This window comes from Rissa tridactyla, chromosome 21 (assembly GCF_028500815.1).
Source record: "Rissa tridactyla isolate bRisTri1 chromosome 21, bRisTri1.patW.cur.20221130, whole genome shotgun sequence".
Lineage (NCBI taxonomy): Eukaryota > Metazoa > Chordata > Aves > Charadriiformes > Laridae > Rissa > Rissa tridactyla.
In genome coordinates, this window is record NC_071486.1 from 798,797 (window position 1) to 812,552 (window position 13,756).

Below are 13,756 nucleotides of genomic sequence, written 5' to 3' on the forward strand. Positions count from 1 at the left end.
GGGAGGGCAAGGAGGGCCAAGTGCCCTTGGCTTCCCCAGGGCGTCTGTGGACTCTCGTCCCCCTCGGGCTTGATGCCTCACTCCTCTCCCTGTAGATGGCCATGCTGCTGAAGCTCCAGGAAGCTGCCAACTACATCGAGTCTCCGGACCGCGAGACCATGGTGGATCCCGACCTGCAGTCGACTCTGTGAGGCCTGGACATGCCGGCCCAGGTGGAGGGGAGCCGCCGCCAGCCACCGCTCCTGCCGGGCTGCTCTCCCTTTCCTTTGGTATCCCGGAGTGCGGGGCTGGCGAGCGAGCGGAGAGGAGCGGGGCTCCGGCGCGTCCCAGCGGAGCGTGGGGAAGCTCGGCTCATCTGTGGGAGAGCGCGAGGTGTCGTCTCCCCTCCTGACCTTGGGGGTAGGAGAATCCTGGTTTCTTTCTTCGTTTTTTCTGTCTCTATTGCAAACTCTCGGGCTCTGGGGCCAGGGCAACTGATGCGGCTGAGCCCCCGCTCCCGGGAGCTGCAGGAAGGCCCCTGCGCGGGGCAGGGACCCCGCGGGAGCCACCTGTGCCGAAGCTGGGGGTCACGGGAGGAGCATGTGGCCGCAGGACGAGAGCGCGGGCGCGAGGGTCTGCAGCTCTCTCTCCACCCAGCCAGGCAGCGCTGAGGGCAGGTGACGAGGGACCTGCTGCTGCGGGACGTGCCTGCCTTGCGCTGGCCCAGGGGAGTGCGGCTCTCGCCGCTGTCTTTGTACGTTCCCCGTTTCACCTGCATGGCAGCCACTGCGACCAGGACAGCCCAATAAACACTCCTTCGGTTATTTTATGTTGTTTTCCCCCTCCCATTTTCCTTTGGCTGAGTCCAGACTTTGCTTTGGTCCCTTTCTTGTTCAGGTTCTTTGCTCGCCTGGCCTGGAGCCTGTGGCCCGGTGCCCATGGCTTCCCTGTAAGCAGCTCCCTTTCCCTTTGGTTTCTTTTGCAGCTGTTGGTTCCACCACTCAGACCACCTCTGTCACAAAACTGGTGCTCACTGGACAATCTCCAGTCCCTGAACCCACCTCCCAGGGCCTCACAGCTTGGCTGAGAGGGGACTTGGCAGCCAGGGGCAGCGGGGTGCTCCCAGAGCAGCCCCTTGCCTGGTGGCACCCCCTCCCCAAAACCCCAAGGCAGAATCTGGCCCTGGGGCTGGGGTCTCCCACCAGGCCAGGCTGCCATGGCTCGTCTCCCCAGGGTACCCGGCACTGGCTGAGGCCGGGGCAGGTCGCTGGTGCCCCAGGCAGCCGGACGCCTGCCCTGTCCCCTTAGTGCTGGGGGGCCTGCCCTAGCCCCTGCCCCCTCACTGCTGTGGGGTGGTGAGTGGTGCCTGGGGCTACCCCCCCTGCCGCTGGCTCCCCAAGGCCCTGTGCCTTCCTGCGCCCCTGGGGCCTGGCAGGGTCTGGCTGTGCCCCATGTCGGTGTTCTGGGGACACCTGGGGCGGCTGTGTGTCCTCTTGGCCCTACTGTGCAGTGTCACAGGCAATGCTCCTGGCATGGAGGGCATCAGCCCTGGTGCTGCCACGGTGCCTTAGTCCCTGCCGTGTGGGAAGGGGGCACGCGGGGCTTGGGCTGGCACTGTCGCAGCCTGCTGTAGCTGCAGCGTCCCACGACTGTCCCCAAAATGGGCTCGGCTGGGAGGGGAGGGGGGTGCTGGCACTGGCCTGAGCATGGCCGGGCTGGGGCAGCTGCCTGCACCACCTCTCGCTTGCCTGTCCCCTGGCACAATGGTGGGGGGGCTCGGCCGGGCCAGCACCTCCCTCCCCGTGCCCAGCTCGGCTCTGAGCCCCGCTGCTGCCTTCTGCCATGGTCCAGCTCAGCTCCCGCCCTCGGCCGGGGCCCTGGAGAGCCTTGCGGGGAGAGGTGACCCCAGAGCCGGCTCTGCCGAGCCTGTCCTTTCCCCAGCCCCACCAGGCTGGGGCCTGGGCAGCCTCAGCGCCCTGTGCTGTGGCTGGTGGGGCCTTCAGGGACACCTCGCAACCCCCCAAAACGGGCATCTCCTCCAAGGCCCGGCCTTGCCGCCGGTGCCCCTCGGAGGCGACCGCCACCTCTGCCCTTGGTGCTCTCTCGGCCGGCGCGTCGCGTCTCGCCTCGCCGGCCGGCGCGTCCCAGTGCACATGGTGCTCACTTCGTCTGTCCGACAGCTTCCCTGCCGTCTCCCTGCTGCCACCTGGGGCCGGCCAGCCCGGCCCCTTTGCACAGGGATGTCCCTCCCCACACTGGCTTGGACGCTAGGGCTTTCTGTTCACCTTCTCTTGTGTTGCCGCCGTCGGCCAAGAGCTCGCTGTAAATAGATCTGTAGTCGACTGCCCTGCGTGAGTTGGTGGGGCCCAGCCCTCCGCCCCCTTCCCTTTTTTTTTTTTTTTTTTTTTTTTTTTTTTGTACTCTGTGATAACTGTGCCGTGCTGACTTCTTTTCTGATTGTACGAGACACCGGCTCAGCAGCTGCTCGAGGCTGGCGGTGGGGGACCCAACTGTCCCCTCCAGCCCCTCTCGCCCCCCCTCGGGGTTCCGGCGCCCAGGGCAAGAGGGGGCACGATGCACCTTTGGGGGCTGCCCCGTGCCCGGGTGCTCTGAGCAGTCCCGTGGGTGGGGAGGGCTTGCGCCCCCCTCTCGCTTCACGTGGCCTGCAGGCAGCCTGGCCTGGGCCTGGCTTTCTTTTCTGACACCCCTCCCCAAGAGCCACCACAATGCCGACCAAATTGTCCCTGTCACGGGCTTGCTTAGGACTGGGTGTCCCCCAGCCTGTTTCCCGGGGGTTTGCCCCATCTTTTCCCGGGGATTTGTCCCATCCTTTCCCGGTGTGGGGCTGCCCCTTGCCTATAACCTCAGCCGAGACGTGCTGGCAGCAAGCGGCACGCTGTGGTGTAAATCAGGAGGAATCCCCGAGGGGAAGGGTGAGAGCGATGGCCTTGAGATGACACGTGGTGGTGGTGGCTTTCCCACCTGGAGGGGACAGGCCCTGATGGGTTCCTCCTGGCTTACACCAAGCACCCCGTGTCCCCAGGAGGGGCAGCTGGGTGGCCTGGGGACCGGGCGTCCCCCCTGTGCCAGTGTCTGTGGGCTCAGCCCCTCTGTCCCCAGCGGGACGGGTCCAAGGGTTGCACTAACTCATCCTCCTGCCACCCCCACCAAGGGTGCCAGTGACCCCCAAAGGCTCCTGTCACCCCCCCAGGGTGCCTGTCACCCCCAAAGGTGCCTGTTGCCCCTACGGGTACCCGTCACCCCCAAAGGTGCCTGTTACTCCGTAGGAGCTGGTTGCCCCCAAAGGTGCCTGTGACTCCCAAAGGAACCTGTCACCCCCCAAGGGTGCCTGTCACCTCCAAAGGTATCTGCTGCCCCCCGGGGTGCCTGTCACCCCCCAAGGGTGTCTGTGACCCCCAAAGGAGTCTGTCACCCCCCAAGGGTGCCTGTCACCTCCAAAGGTGCTGGTTGCCCCCAAAGGTGCCCGTGGCCCCCGGGAGCCCTCCCGAGGGGCTGGAGCTGGGCCATGCCAGCGCCTCACCCTCCTGCCCCTCGAGCTGCTGCCACCCGGTGGCCTGAACCTTACAATTTTAGCTTTTTTCTATTAAAAACAAACAACCTTTTTTTAATTAAATAAAAGACGAAATGGACAAATTCCTGTTTTAGATGATCTGTGTAATTGACTGGGTTTTGTGTTTCTTAACTGCATGGTATTCCTGCCGAGGGGTTTTATAGCACTTTTTAAATTTCTCTTTAAGATTTTGGTCCAGATTTCTACTGCTCTCGCCTGTCTGTCTTTGCTTTTTCCTTGCCTCCTCCAACTTTGTAAACTCGCTCCATTTTATACCTGATGTTGAGACCCAACCCCACGTTGTACATAGCTGCGGGAACAATCATAGGGAACAAACACCATCTGGACTCTTTCCACGATTCGTTGTTTTTACTTAAAAGAAATTTTAAAAGAAGTATAAAAGGAAGCCAGGAAAAGGCTTGAGGATATTACAAAAGACAGAAACAAATCCAGCCCTGCGCCAAGTCAGCTCCTGCTGCCCGCACCAACCGGCATGTCTCTTCTCGGTCGTCTGTCTAACACCATTGGATTCAATAAAGTTATCTCCTGTACCGCCTGGCTGCTGGTCCTGTGTCCGGGCGACCGCGGGCCCGTCCCTGCGCGGGCAGGGGTGGGACAGTTGAGCTGTGACAGCCGCGCATCTGCCCCTGTCCTCAGGGGTCTCCCTCCTGCACAACCTGGGGAGGGGGGCTTTGGGGGAACGCTCCCGGTTTGAAATCTTGGCTGTTCCGCAAGATGCTGGGAATGGTTTTATCGGCTGGGGACGCCTCTCCCAAGATCATGCTCCTGTTAAGTCTGGAGCGAGCAGAAACGCTGCTGCGTTGGAATCCTGGCAGTTCTGCAAGACGCTGGGAGCGGGAGCTGCCTCCCCGGGGGCAGGAGGGCCGGATCCGAGCTGGAGCGCGCAGGGAGCAGTGGGGGGGCTTGGGGCCGGTGGGCCCCTTTCGCCTCGCCAGGGCTGGTCCCCGTCCCCCCTTTGAAGGGGCCACAATGGTGACAAATGCCACCCCACATCTTTAGGACGGGGGGACAGATGTGGGACAGTGTCCTTCAAGCAGTGGTGGGGTCGGCAGGGCGCGGGGGTGAGGACGGGGCTGCAGATACCAGCTGAGGGGAAGGGAGATCCCGGTCCTCCCCAGGGCGTCTCGGAAGCTATTTTCCACTCCAGAGAGCGATGCTGGAGCAGGGATGGATGCTCCAGGAGCCATTAATTAATCACAGGATGGTGACGAGTTGTAACAGGCTGCAGTGGCAAAGGCAAGGCCAGGAGAGGGCACTTCCCGTCTCCTATCCAGAGAGTGAGTTCAAGTAAGTTCATTATCGGGTGGGTGCAATCCTGAACCTGGAGATGGGACTGGTTTTGGGGAGCCACAGCCCTTCATCTGCAGAGATGTGACAAGTGGATGCTCCGGAGCCTCTGCTCGCTCTGTGACCCCGTGTGGGCAGGACGAGCAGGCAGGAGGGCAGGAGAGCAGGCAGCAGAAGGGTCCCATCCTGGCCCCGACGGATGGTGGCCCCACGGGGTTTTCCAGCCTGAGAGCCACGGCGCAGAGCCAGCGGGGCCGCAGGAACCTGTCCCCAGGCACAGGGGGACGCAGAAGGACCCCACCGTGCAGCAGAGACGATGCTGACGTTTCCATTTCAGCCAGACACCTGCGTTTGGGAAAACTCATCTGCGTGTTTCAGGGGTGACAGGCAGGGGAGGCTCCCCTCGGTTCGGGCTCGGCGCCGTGGTGGGGACGTGGCCCCTGTGCAGGGTCCCTTCCCCTGCCCTCAGCAGCTGCTGGGAGCTCGTGGGTGTCTCTGAGGTGCGGGGTGGCTGGCGGAGGGCTGGAGCAGGGGTGAGTAGCTCCTGGGTTCTCTGGGGGCCCGTCTGTCCTGGCTGCTGCCCCCATGTGCCCCAAGTGCCGGGGGACACGGGGATCCCCCAGCAGAGAAAGGGAACTGCAGAGCACCCTGCCCTCACGCAGGGCACAGGGACCCCAGTAGCACCCAGACACGTCGGGTACAGCCACCGTGTGCGTAACCCCGTGTGTAACCCCAGCCGTCGGGCACAGCACCCCTCGGGCACCGCGCCTGCCCGCGGCAGCAGCACCCAGTCGTGGGGCAGCAGCACCCAGCGGCTCCTCCCAGGGTGACCCCCAGCCTTTGTGCCAGCAGCACCTCCCTCCCCGGGGAAACGCAGCCCTTCCTCAGAGACCTACAGAATGGCCTGGGTTGGAAGGGACCTTCAAAGACCACCCAGTCCACTCCCTGCCCCCCACCATCAGCAAGGACATCTGCCAGGCCAGGCTGGCCAAAGCCCCGTCCAACCTGGCCTTGAACCCTCCAGGGATGGGGCAGCCACAGCTTCTCTGGGCAACCTGTTCAGCACCTCACCGCCCTCAGCGTACATTTCTTCCTTATGCACAATCTCCCCCTACCCTCCTCCAGTTTAAAACCGTTGCCCCTTGTCCTGTCACTGCAGGCCTTGGTGAAAAGTCTCTCTCTTGTCTTTCTTACAAGCCCCCTTTAGATATGGAAAGGCCACAGTGAGGTCTCCCTGGAGTCTTCTCTTCTCCAGGCTGAACCCCCCAGCTCTCTCAGCCTGTCCCCACAGCAGAGGGGCTCCAGCCCTCCCAGCATCTCCGGGGCCTCCTCCGGCCCCGCTCCAACAGCTCCGTGTCCTTCTGCTGTTGGTGCCCCAGCGCTGGAGGCAGCACTGCAGGGGGGCCTCACAGAGCGGAGCAGAGGGGCAGAATCCCCCCCTCGCCCTGCTGCCCACGCTGCTGGGGATGCAACCCAGGCTGTAGGGGGTTTCTGGGCTGCCAGTGCACATTGCCGGGGCGTGTGGAGCTTCTCACTCACCAACAGCCCCAAGTCCTTTTCCTCAGGGCTGCTCTCCATCCATCCATCCATGCATCCATGCATCCATGCATCCATCCATCCATCCATCCATCCCTCCCTCCCTCCCCCCCCCAGTCTGTTCTGATACTGGGGTTGTCCCAACTCACGTGCAGGACCTTGCACTTGGCCTTGATGAACTTCATGAGCTTTGCATGATCCCACTCCTCCAGTCTGTCCAGGTCCCTCTGGATGGCATCCTGTCCCTCAAGTGTATCAACTGCACCCCTCAGCTTGGTGTCATCTCAGACTTGCTCAGGGTGCCCTCAGTCCCACTGTCTTTGTCACTGATGAAGATATTAAACACTACTGATCCCTGTAGGACCCCTGACGGACACCACTCAGTCCTGGTTTCCATTTGGACATTGTGACATATTGACTGTAACTCTCTGGACGCAGCCGTCCAGCCAGATCCTTATCCATTGAATGGTCCATCCATCAAACCCACGTCTCCAGTTTGGAGGAAATCCAGTCTCTGGGAGTGTTGAGGGAGCTGCCAATAGCCACGTCGCAGCCAGGGGTGCACCCAGAGGGTGCATGGGGGGTCTGGGGGGTGTGGTGGCTTTGGGTGACGCCGCTCCCAGCCAGGTGGGGACCCCGGGCACCCCCTCCCTGCTTCAGGCACCATCTGTCCTGGCAGTGGCACGTGTGCCCCCCCCGGGCCCAACCTTCCCTTCCCTCTGTTGTGACGGGGCTGGCCCCTGCCCACCACCCTTGGGCTGGAACAGCCACTGCGTCTGCTGCCGAGCACAAATGCTGACGAACCTCTGTTTCAATTTAACTAATGGGCAGTGCCTGCTCATTAAAGCCAGTCTGCTGTGGCTCTGGGCCACTGCGGGGGACGGGGACACCGGTCCCATCCGACGGTGGCTCTGTCTGGAGCAGCCTGTCACGTCCTGGGGTGGCTCGGGTATCCCGTCTGCGACACCGGGGCTGGGCACTACTGGGGTGGAGGTGGGGGACCCCTCCTGGCGTAGGTTTGGGTGGTCACAGGGGTCCCTGTCCCCTGCTCAGCTGCAGGGAGCAACGGGTGCCCCAGGGTCCCCAGCTAATGGGGACAGGGACCCCACAGCAAGGGCAAACCAGCCGCCGCCTCTGCGCCCCACCAGGGCTCCTCTCTTGACTCCCATTGGCTTTTTCTTGCTGTTTTGGCCCAAAATTGAAGGCCGGGTTCCCAGGAGCCCTCTGGATCTGGGGATGGCATGGTGGGGGTGGCACGGTGGGGGTGGCACTGCTCACCCACCACCACCCCACTCTCCTGTGGCAGTGGTGGGGACACGGTCATGGCTCCGGGTCTCCATGGCGGGTGTGGGGTGACAGGTGCGAGGTGACCTGTGCAAGGTCACTGGAGAGAGGTGAGTGGTGTGACCAGCACAGGGTGAGGTGACCAACAAGAGATGACCAGTGGGAGGTGACAGGAGTGACACTACTGATGGGGGCTGACCGGCGTTGAGGTGACTGGTGCGAGGTGACAGGTGTGAGGTGACCGAGGGGTGACCAGTGCGAGGTGATGGGTGGGAGGGGACCGATGGGAGGTGACCGGTTGAAGGTGACTGCTGAGGGGTGAGCAGTGTGAGGTGACCAGCGGGAGGTGACGAGTGCGAGATGATCGATGAGGGGCAACCAGTGTGAGGTGACCAGTGTGAAGCGATGGGTGGGAGGTCACTGGCGCAGGGTGACCGATAAGGTGTGACCTGTGTGAGGTGACTGGTCTGAGGTAACCCCCGTGAGGGGTGACCGGTGCGAGGTGACCAGGGCGAGGTGACTGCGGGGGGACGACGGGTGCGAGGTGACGAATGGCAGCTTTGAGGGGTGACCAGTGCGCGGTGAGGGGTGGTGAGGAGCCTGGTGTGAGGCGCGGGACGAGGTGCGGTCGGTGGCGCGGGGGCCCCGCCGAGGTGCGGGGTGATGCTGCGGGGGGACCCCCGTGGAGTCCCCGCGGGGGGCGGGGCCGGGGGCGGGGCCGTGGGGGGGGGCGGGGTGGAGCTGCGCGGAGCCGCCGCACGCGAGCCCGGAGGGGCCGGGGCTGCCGCAGCGCCCGCCCCGCACCGACCGCACCGACCGCCCCGGCGGCACCGCACCGACCGCTCCGCTCCGGCAGCACCGCCCGCACCGCCCCGGCCGCCGCCCCGCACCCACCGCTCTGCTCCCACCGCCGGTCCCGCACCGCCCGCCGGTCCCGCCGCCCCGCCCCGCGCCCGCCGGTCCCGCCGCCCCGCCCGGTAAGTGCCCGCCCGCACTCCCGCCGAAGTTTCTCCGCGCTGCCGCAGCGGTGCGGGCTCTGCGGGACGCGGTCGCCCTCCCGTCCCGGAGCCCTTGCCGGCGCCGCCGCTGCCCCGAGGTGCGTTCGTCCCCGGGTGCGGAGGGGGGTGGGAGCGGCGGGGCGCTGCTGGCTCGGCCGGGGGCGACCTCCCCGCCGTGTCCCGGTGCCGGGAGCGGGGCGGGGGCCGGCGCTGTCCGCGGAGGCCACCGCCGGGGCGCGGTGCCCGGGGCTGCCCGTGGGGGGCTGCGCCCCGGAGGCAGCTGGGGACAGAGCCTGGGGGGCCGCAGGTGGGTGCAGCCGCGGGTGCGGGGGGCTGCGGAGCTGGCAGGGACCCCCCCCGGGGGCGTGGGACTCTCCCCCCGCCCCCCGCGGCGCAGAGCCGAGCCGCCGGGTCAAAGGTGCCCTCTGGGCGCCGAGGGATGCTCCAGCTCCGCATCCCTGCCTGCGCCCGCCCGCGGGTGCCCTTGGGGTTTTGGCCCTGGGGGGTGGCCGGGGGCGCGGGGCTGTCCCCGGTGCAGTGCGGGGAACGCGCCCCGGTGCTGGAAACCGGTGGAAGCGGCATGGCTCCAGCCGTGGGCGGCCGCAGGCCCCGCTGCACCGGCGGCTTCTCCGTAGCGGCCTGGCTGGGAGCCAGCTCCAGCCAGTCCCTTCCCCAGACTGAATTTCCCCACCGTGGCTGCAGCAAGCCCCGGGATCCTCCTTCACTTCTGGCGCTTGCTGCGTGCTGTCGGGGTGCAGGGGCGAGGAGGGGCTCACTCCGGAGCCGGGGGCATCGGTGTTGGGGTGCCGCAGCCTCTGCACCCGCCGCTGTGTCGGAGCCGTGCCCAGCACCTCGCTGCTCCCCTGCAGCCTACTTTTAAAGAAGGGCGGGAGTGATCCCGACAGAGCTCTGCAAATTGGGCAGGGGACAGGCAATATTGCAAGGTGACTGTGGCACGGGGGGGGGGGGAACACATGAGTCTGTGTCATGCATCACTTCGTGGTCCCCAACTATGGTGGTACCTCTGTGTGTCCCTCTGCACCGGGCGTTCCTCGGCGCAGCGCTCGCCTGTCCCCCAGGTGAGGGTGGCCAGGGCAGTGGGTGTTGCGGGGTGACATCCGCTGCAGGGTGTCACCAGCTGCGGGACGTCGCCCGCTGCAGGGTGTCTGGCAGCAGAGTCCCCCTGCGCCGTGGCGGCTGCAGGGCGCTGAAGGACTCCCCGCCTGCTCCTCTGCAGCAGCGAAAACTTCAGTCCTGGAGCGAAGGCTCTCATTTATTGTGCGCCGAGGTGCTGCTGCAGCGATGTCACTCCTGTGCACGCTGTACGGGAGCGCAGCCACCGGCAGGAGTCGTCTCCTGCCTGCTGCATTATTCCTCACTAGCGCAGCGCCTTGGCTGCAAGCTGCCAGGGGCTGCTGGAGCCCCGGGGCAACCTTGGGGTGCTCTGCGCCTTCGCTGCACTTGGGTGCTTTTGGACAGAGTATCGTGGTGGGAAGAAGCGTGGCTTGTGGTGGTCTGTGTGCTGGGGGAGCGCGGGGCACGGGGGAGGTGATGCACCCAAGGTCATTGAGGCCGCCAGTGGCAGTGGGATGTCACCTGTGCCGCTTGGGAAAAGCACCATCCAGTCAAACACCCCCCGCCCCCGAACCTCAAAGCCCTCTCGGAGCGATGCCCTGTCCCCCTTCGTGCAGCTGGGGAAGCGCCGACGTGGGTCTGACCTTGCCTGATCACCCGTCACTGAGCCCGGCTCTCCCAACCCCCTGTGGCGAGTGCTAGTGCCCCGTTTGCCGGGAGCTGGCCCGAAGCCCCAGTGCCCTCAATTCTGCAGGGCAAGGACGTGTCCCTCGCCGCCCGTGAGCCCGACGGTAGCAGCAGCAGTGAGCCAGCATCGGCTGCACTGCATCGCCGCCGGCACCCCTCTGCCGCGCAGCACCCGGCACCGCAGAGCCACGGCAGGAGGGAGGACATGTGAATATATGTGTGTCTATCCTTATATATACGTGTCTATCCTTATATATACGTGTATCTCCTTCTCTCTGTGGTTGGGGAGGGGGGGTTGTGGATCAGCTGCTTTTCTGCCGGCGAGTTGCCCGCGTGGAGCCATGCCTGGTGGGATGGTGCAGCGGTAACATTTGCTGCCGGCTGCTCCCGGGGGAGCCGCCTCCTGTTCCCTGAGCCCTGGGGACAGTCACTGGGTTTGAGCTAAAGGCCACCGAAGCGTGCCGGGACTCCTGCTACCCGCCGACGGGTGGGAACAGGGCCCTTCCTCCGGCTCACGCTGGTTTTGGCCAAGGCCCAGCTCCGGGAGCCGGGTGACTGCGGCTCCTAATTATGACTTGAGTTTCTCCTGCCCGGGGCTGCGCAGGAGAGCTGCGAGCCGGCGGCCGTGATGTCCTCCAGCAGGATCGATGCCCAAAGCAAATAGACGGGACCCAGCGCCCGCTGGTTTTCAACCCTTCTATTTTTTTTTTCCCCTTTCCCTCTTCCCTGCCCCTGGCAGCGGAGCTCGGCGCTGTGCCTGCCTGTGCTCCTCTCAGCCCGGCGGCCGCCGACGCTCTGCCTGTGCCAATATCTGGAGCCGCCGGTAAGTGCAGTCTGGCAAAGTGCTTTTGCCCTTGGCTGCAGTCGGCCTTTTCCTCCCGCGTGAAAGCCCGGCTCTTCCCCAGCTCGTCCCTGCGCCCGCTGCAGCTGCCCTCAGCTCAGCTCCCGCCGGAGCCCACCTTTTCCCCAAAGTGCTCTTTGATTATTAGCCCTAATAATTGTGTTATCGCATCGACTGAAGCGTTTCAGATGCCAAAGCTAATTTTGCTCTTCATGCCTTCCTTCGTCAGTAATGGGATTTTGATAACATCATGTGTCCAAAAAGTATTGGATAAACTCGGCATAATTCCCCATTTATTAATTAAACCATAAATTAGGCAGCGTGTGGCTGGAATCCGAGATGCCCTGTACCTGTGTGATCTTACAGCTGGGGATGGTGCTGGCCCCTCCCTGCCAGCCCTGGGTGCGGGGTGCCAGCCCCCCCCGAGCTCAGGGGCTGCCACGTCCTGGTCCCACGTGCTGGAAGTCGAGCGGTGCTTCACTTGCTCCAGTGCCTGGAGGAGGGATCACGGTGCCCCTGGATACGATGCCAGTCTGACGGCGGGGTCGGAGGCTGGCAGAGCTCCGGTGGCTCTGCCGGTGCTGCAGCCTCCGTGCTTTGGGAGGGGGGAACCGCGGCTCCGGCAGTGCATGCAGCCATGCCGGGCTCTGCCAAATCGCTGCTGCCTGGCAGCACCCTGCTCTCCTGGCGCAGGCAATTGTCCAACTGCACCAGATCCATCCCCGCTGAGCGCCGGCAGTTGGGCATCTGCGGCCCCACCTGCCTGGAAGGGGCTCCTGGTGCCGTCGGGGGGGTCCTTCACCTCGTGCATCTTAAGAAAAGCTGGTGTGTTTTAATTAATTTGGGGTGTTTCTTGCTCCCTGGCTCTTCCCAACCCTGCAAAGGTGCAGCAGATGTGGGCTCTGGGCCGCTGCATCCCCAAGGGATACAGGGAAGCCGGGAGCAAAGCGGATGCTTGTGGCACGAGGTGGAGGTGGGGGCTGGGGGCAGACGTGGTGCTGCGCTTGGGCACGTCCAGCCCCTGAGCTGGGGGTGGCCTGGGGGATCATCCCGCTGCTGGGGGGCCCGGCGAGCTGCTCTGGGGCCGGACTGAAGCCACGGGGATGGGTGAGTGTCTGCGGGCAGCGGGGATGCCCGAGATGCTGGTTTGGGGTCGGCAGAGCTGATCCGGCAGCCGGTGCTCCGGCAGCGCTGGCGTGGGTCGAGGCGTCCCTCACTGCCCGTGACCCCGCTGTGATGCCTCACGCTGAACCCCTTCTGCCAAAGCCTCCCGGGAGCTGGGACCAGCCTCCCAACTGCTTGGCAGCGTCACCGTGTGCCGGAGGAGACGGTTCCCACCTCCTCCTGCGGGACACGGGATGTCCCCGGGGATGTGACTGGGACCGGAGATCCCTAAGGCAGCACTGCTGCTCCCATCGGCCTGGAGCAGAGGATTCAAGGTGGAAAACGCCCCCAGATTTCCATGCCGTGTGGGGATTTACAAGCACGTGGATGCCCTGTGGGGCTCTGACGCTGTCTCGCTCTGCTCCCAGGGGAGTTACGGGGTCGGGGAGAGCGGGGTGGGTGCGGGGCGAAGGCGCCGGCGTGTGCCCGCTGCCGCCCACGCGCGAGCCCGGCGTCGCTGCCAGCAGCCTGGCGCAGCCACTGCCTCGTGCCGCAATGAACCGCGGTGCCAGGCTCAGCGCGGGTTTGTGCTGCCTGAGGGCACCATGGACGCCCTCTGGTCTGGGGGCCCCGGCCATGGGGGACCCTTGGCGGGGGGGCAACAGCTGCCAGTGCCGGTGCGGCAGTGGGTGCTGGACAGGGTGTTTTGTAGCTCCCCAGGCAGGGGGGCTCTGCGGGTTATTCCGGGTGGAATAGCCGGGATGCACTGGCAGAGCAGCTCCTCTGTGCAGTCCCAAAAGCATGCGCCGTTGTGCTTGTGCCCCCGAAACGCCTGGAGCAATGCAGGGAGCGAGCTGGGAGGGGCCGGGGAGGAGCAGACCCCGCTGTGGTGCCCGGGGGGCTGTGCCCATCGCCGGGGCTGGGCTCCCCCCTCTCGCGGTGGCTTTTCTCCGGCTGCACAAGGTTTATCCGTGGGAGTCAGTTCCTGGTGTCCTGGCCTTGGTGGTGCTTCCTGCCATGATTAAACCCCCCTGGACTGGTGCGGTGCTGCATCCCCACTGATGGCATCATCATCGTGCCTCCACCGTCCCCTTTCTCACCCCAAATGCCACCAGGGGCCCTGGGGACGCAGAGCTGTACTCTGCCTCTGGGGCTCTCTGCGCCTTGGAGCTGGGCAAGCAGCCGCCAACATCGCTCCCGGAGGCAGCCGGTCCCTGGGGACTGAGCCCCAGCTGGTGGGGGAGAGGGAGACGCTGAAGGTCGGGCATCACTGGAGCCAGTTTTCTGGATTTCTGACACTGGCCCGTCACCGCCTTGGGCTTGGCTGGGTGCCCTGGGGATCTCGGGGGGGGCTGTAGCCCGACATGGAGCCTC

The 13,756-nt window shown here is 65.0% G+C and overlaps 1 protein-coding gene across 1 annotated transcript in view; it reads left to right on the top strand.

Moving 5' to 3' along the window:
* The window catches only part of NAV1 (neuron navigator 1), a 78,686-nt gene extending 74,585 nt beyond the window's left edge, over positions 1-4,101 (top strand). The window contains 1 exon segment of the mRNA XM_054181400.1: positions 96-4,101. Within this exon segment, the coding sequence (XP_054037375.1) occupies positions 96-191 (96 nt within the window). The 3' untranslated portion in view covers positions 192-4,101.
* The last annotated feature ends 9,655 nt before the right edge of the window (positions 4,102-13,756 follow it).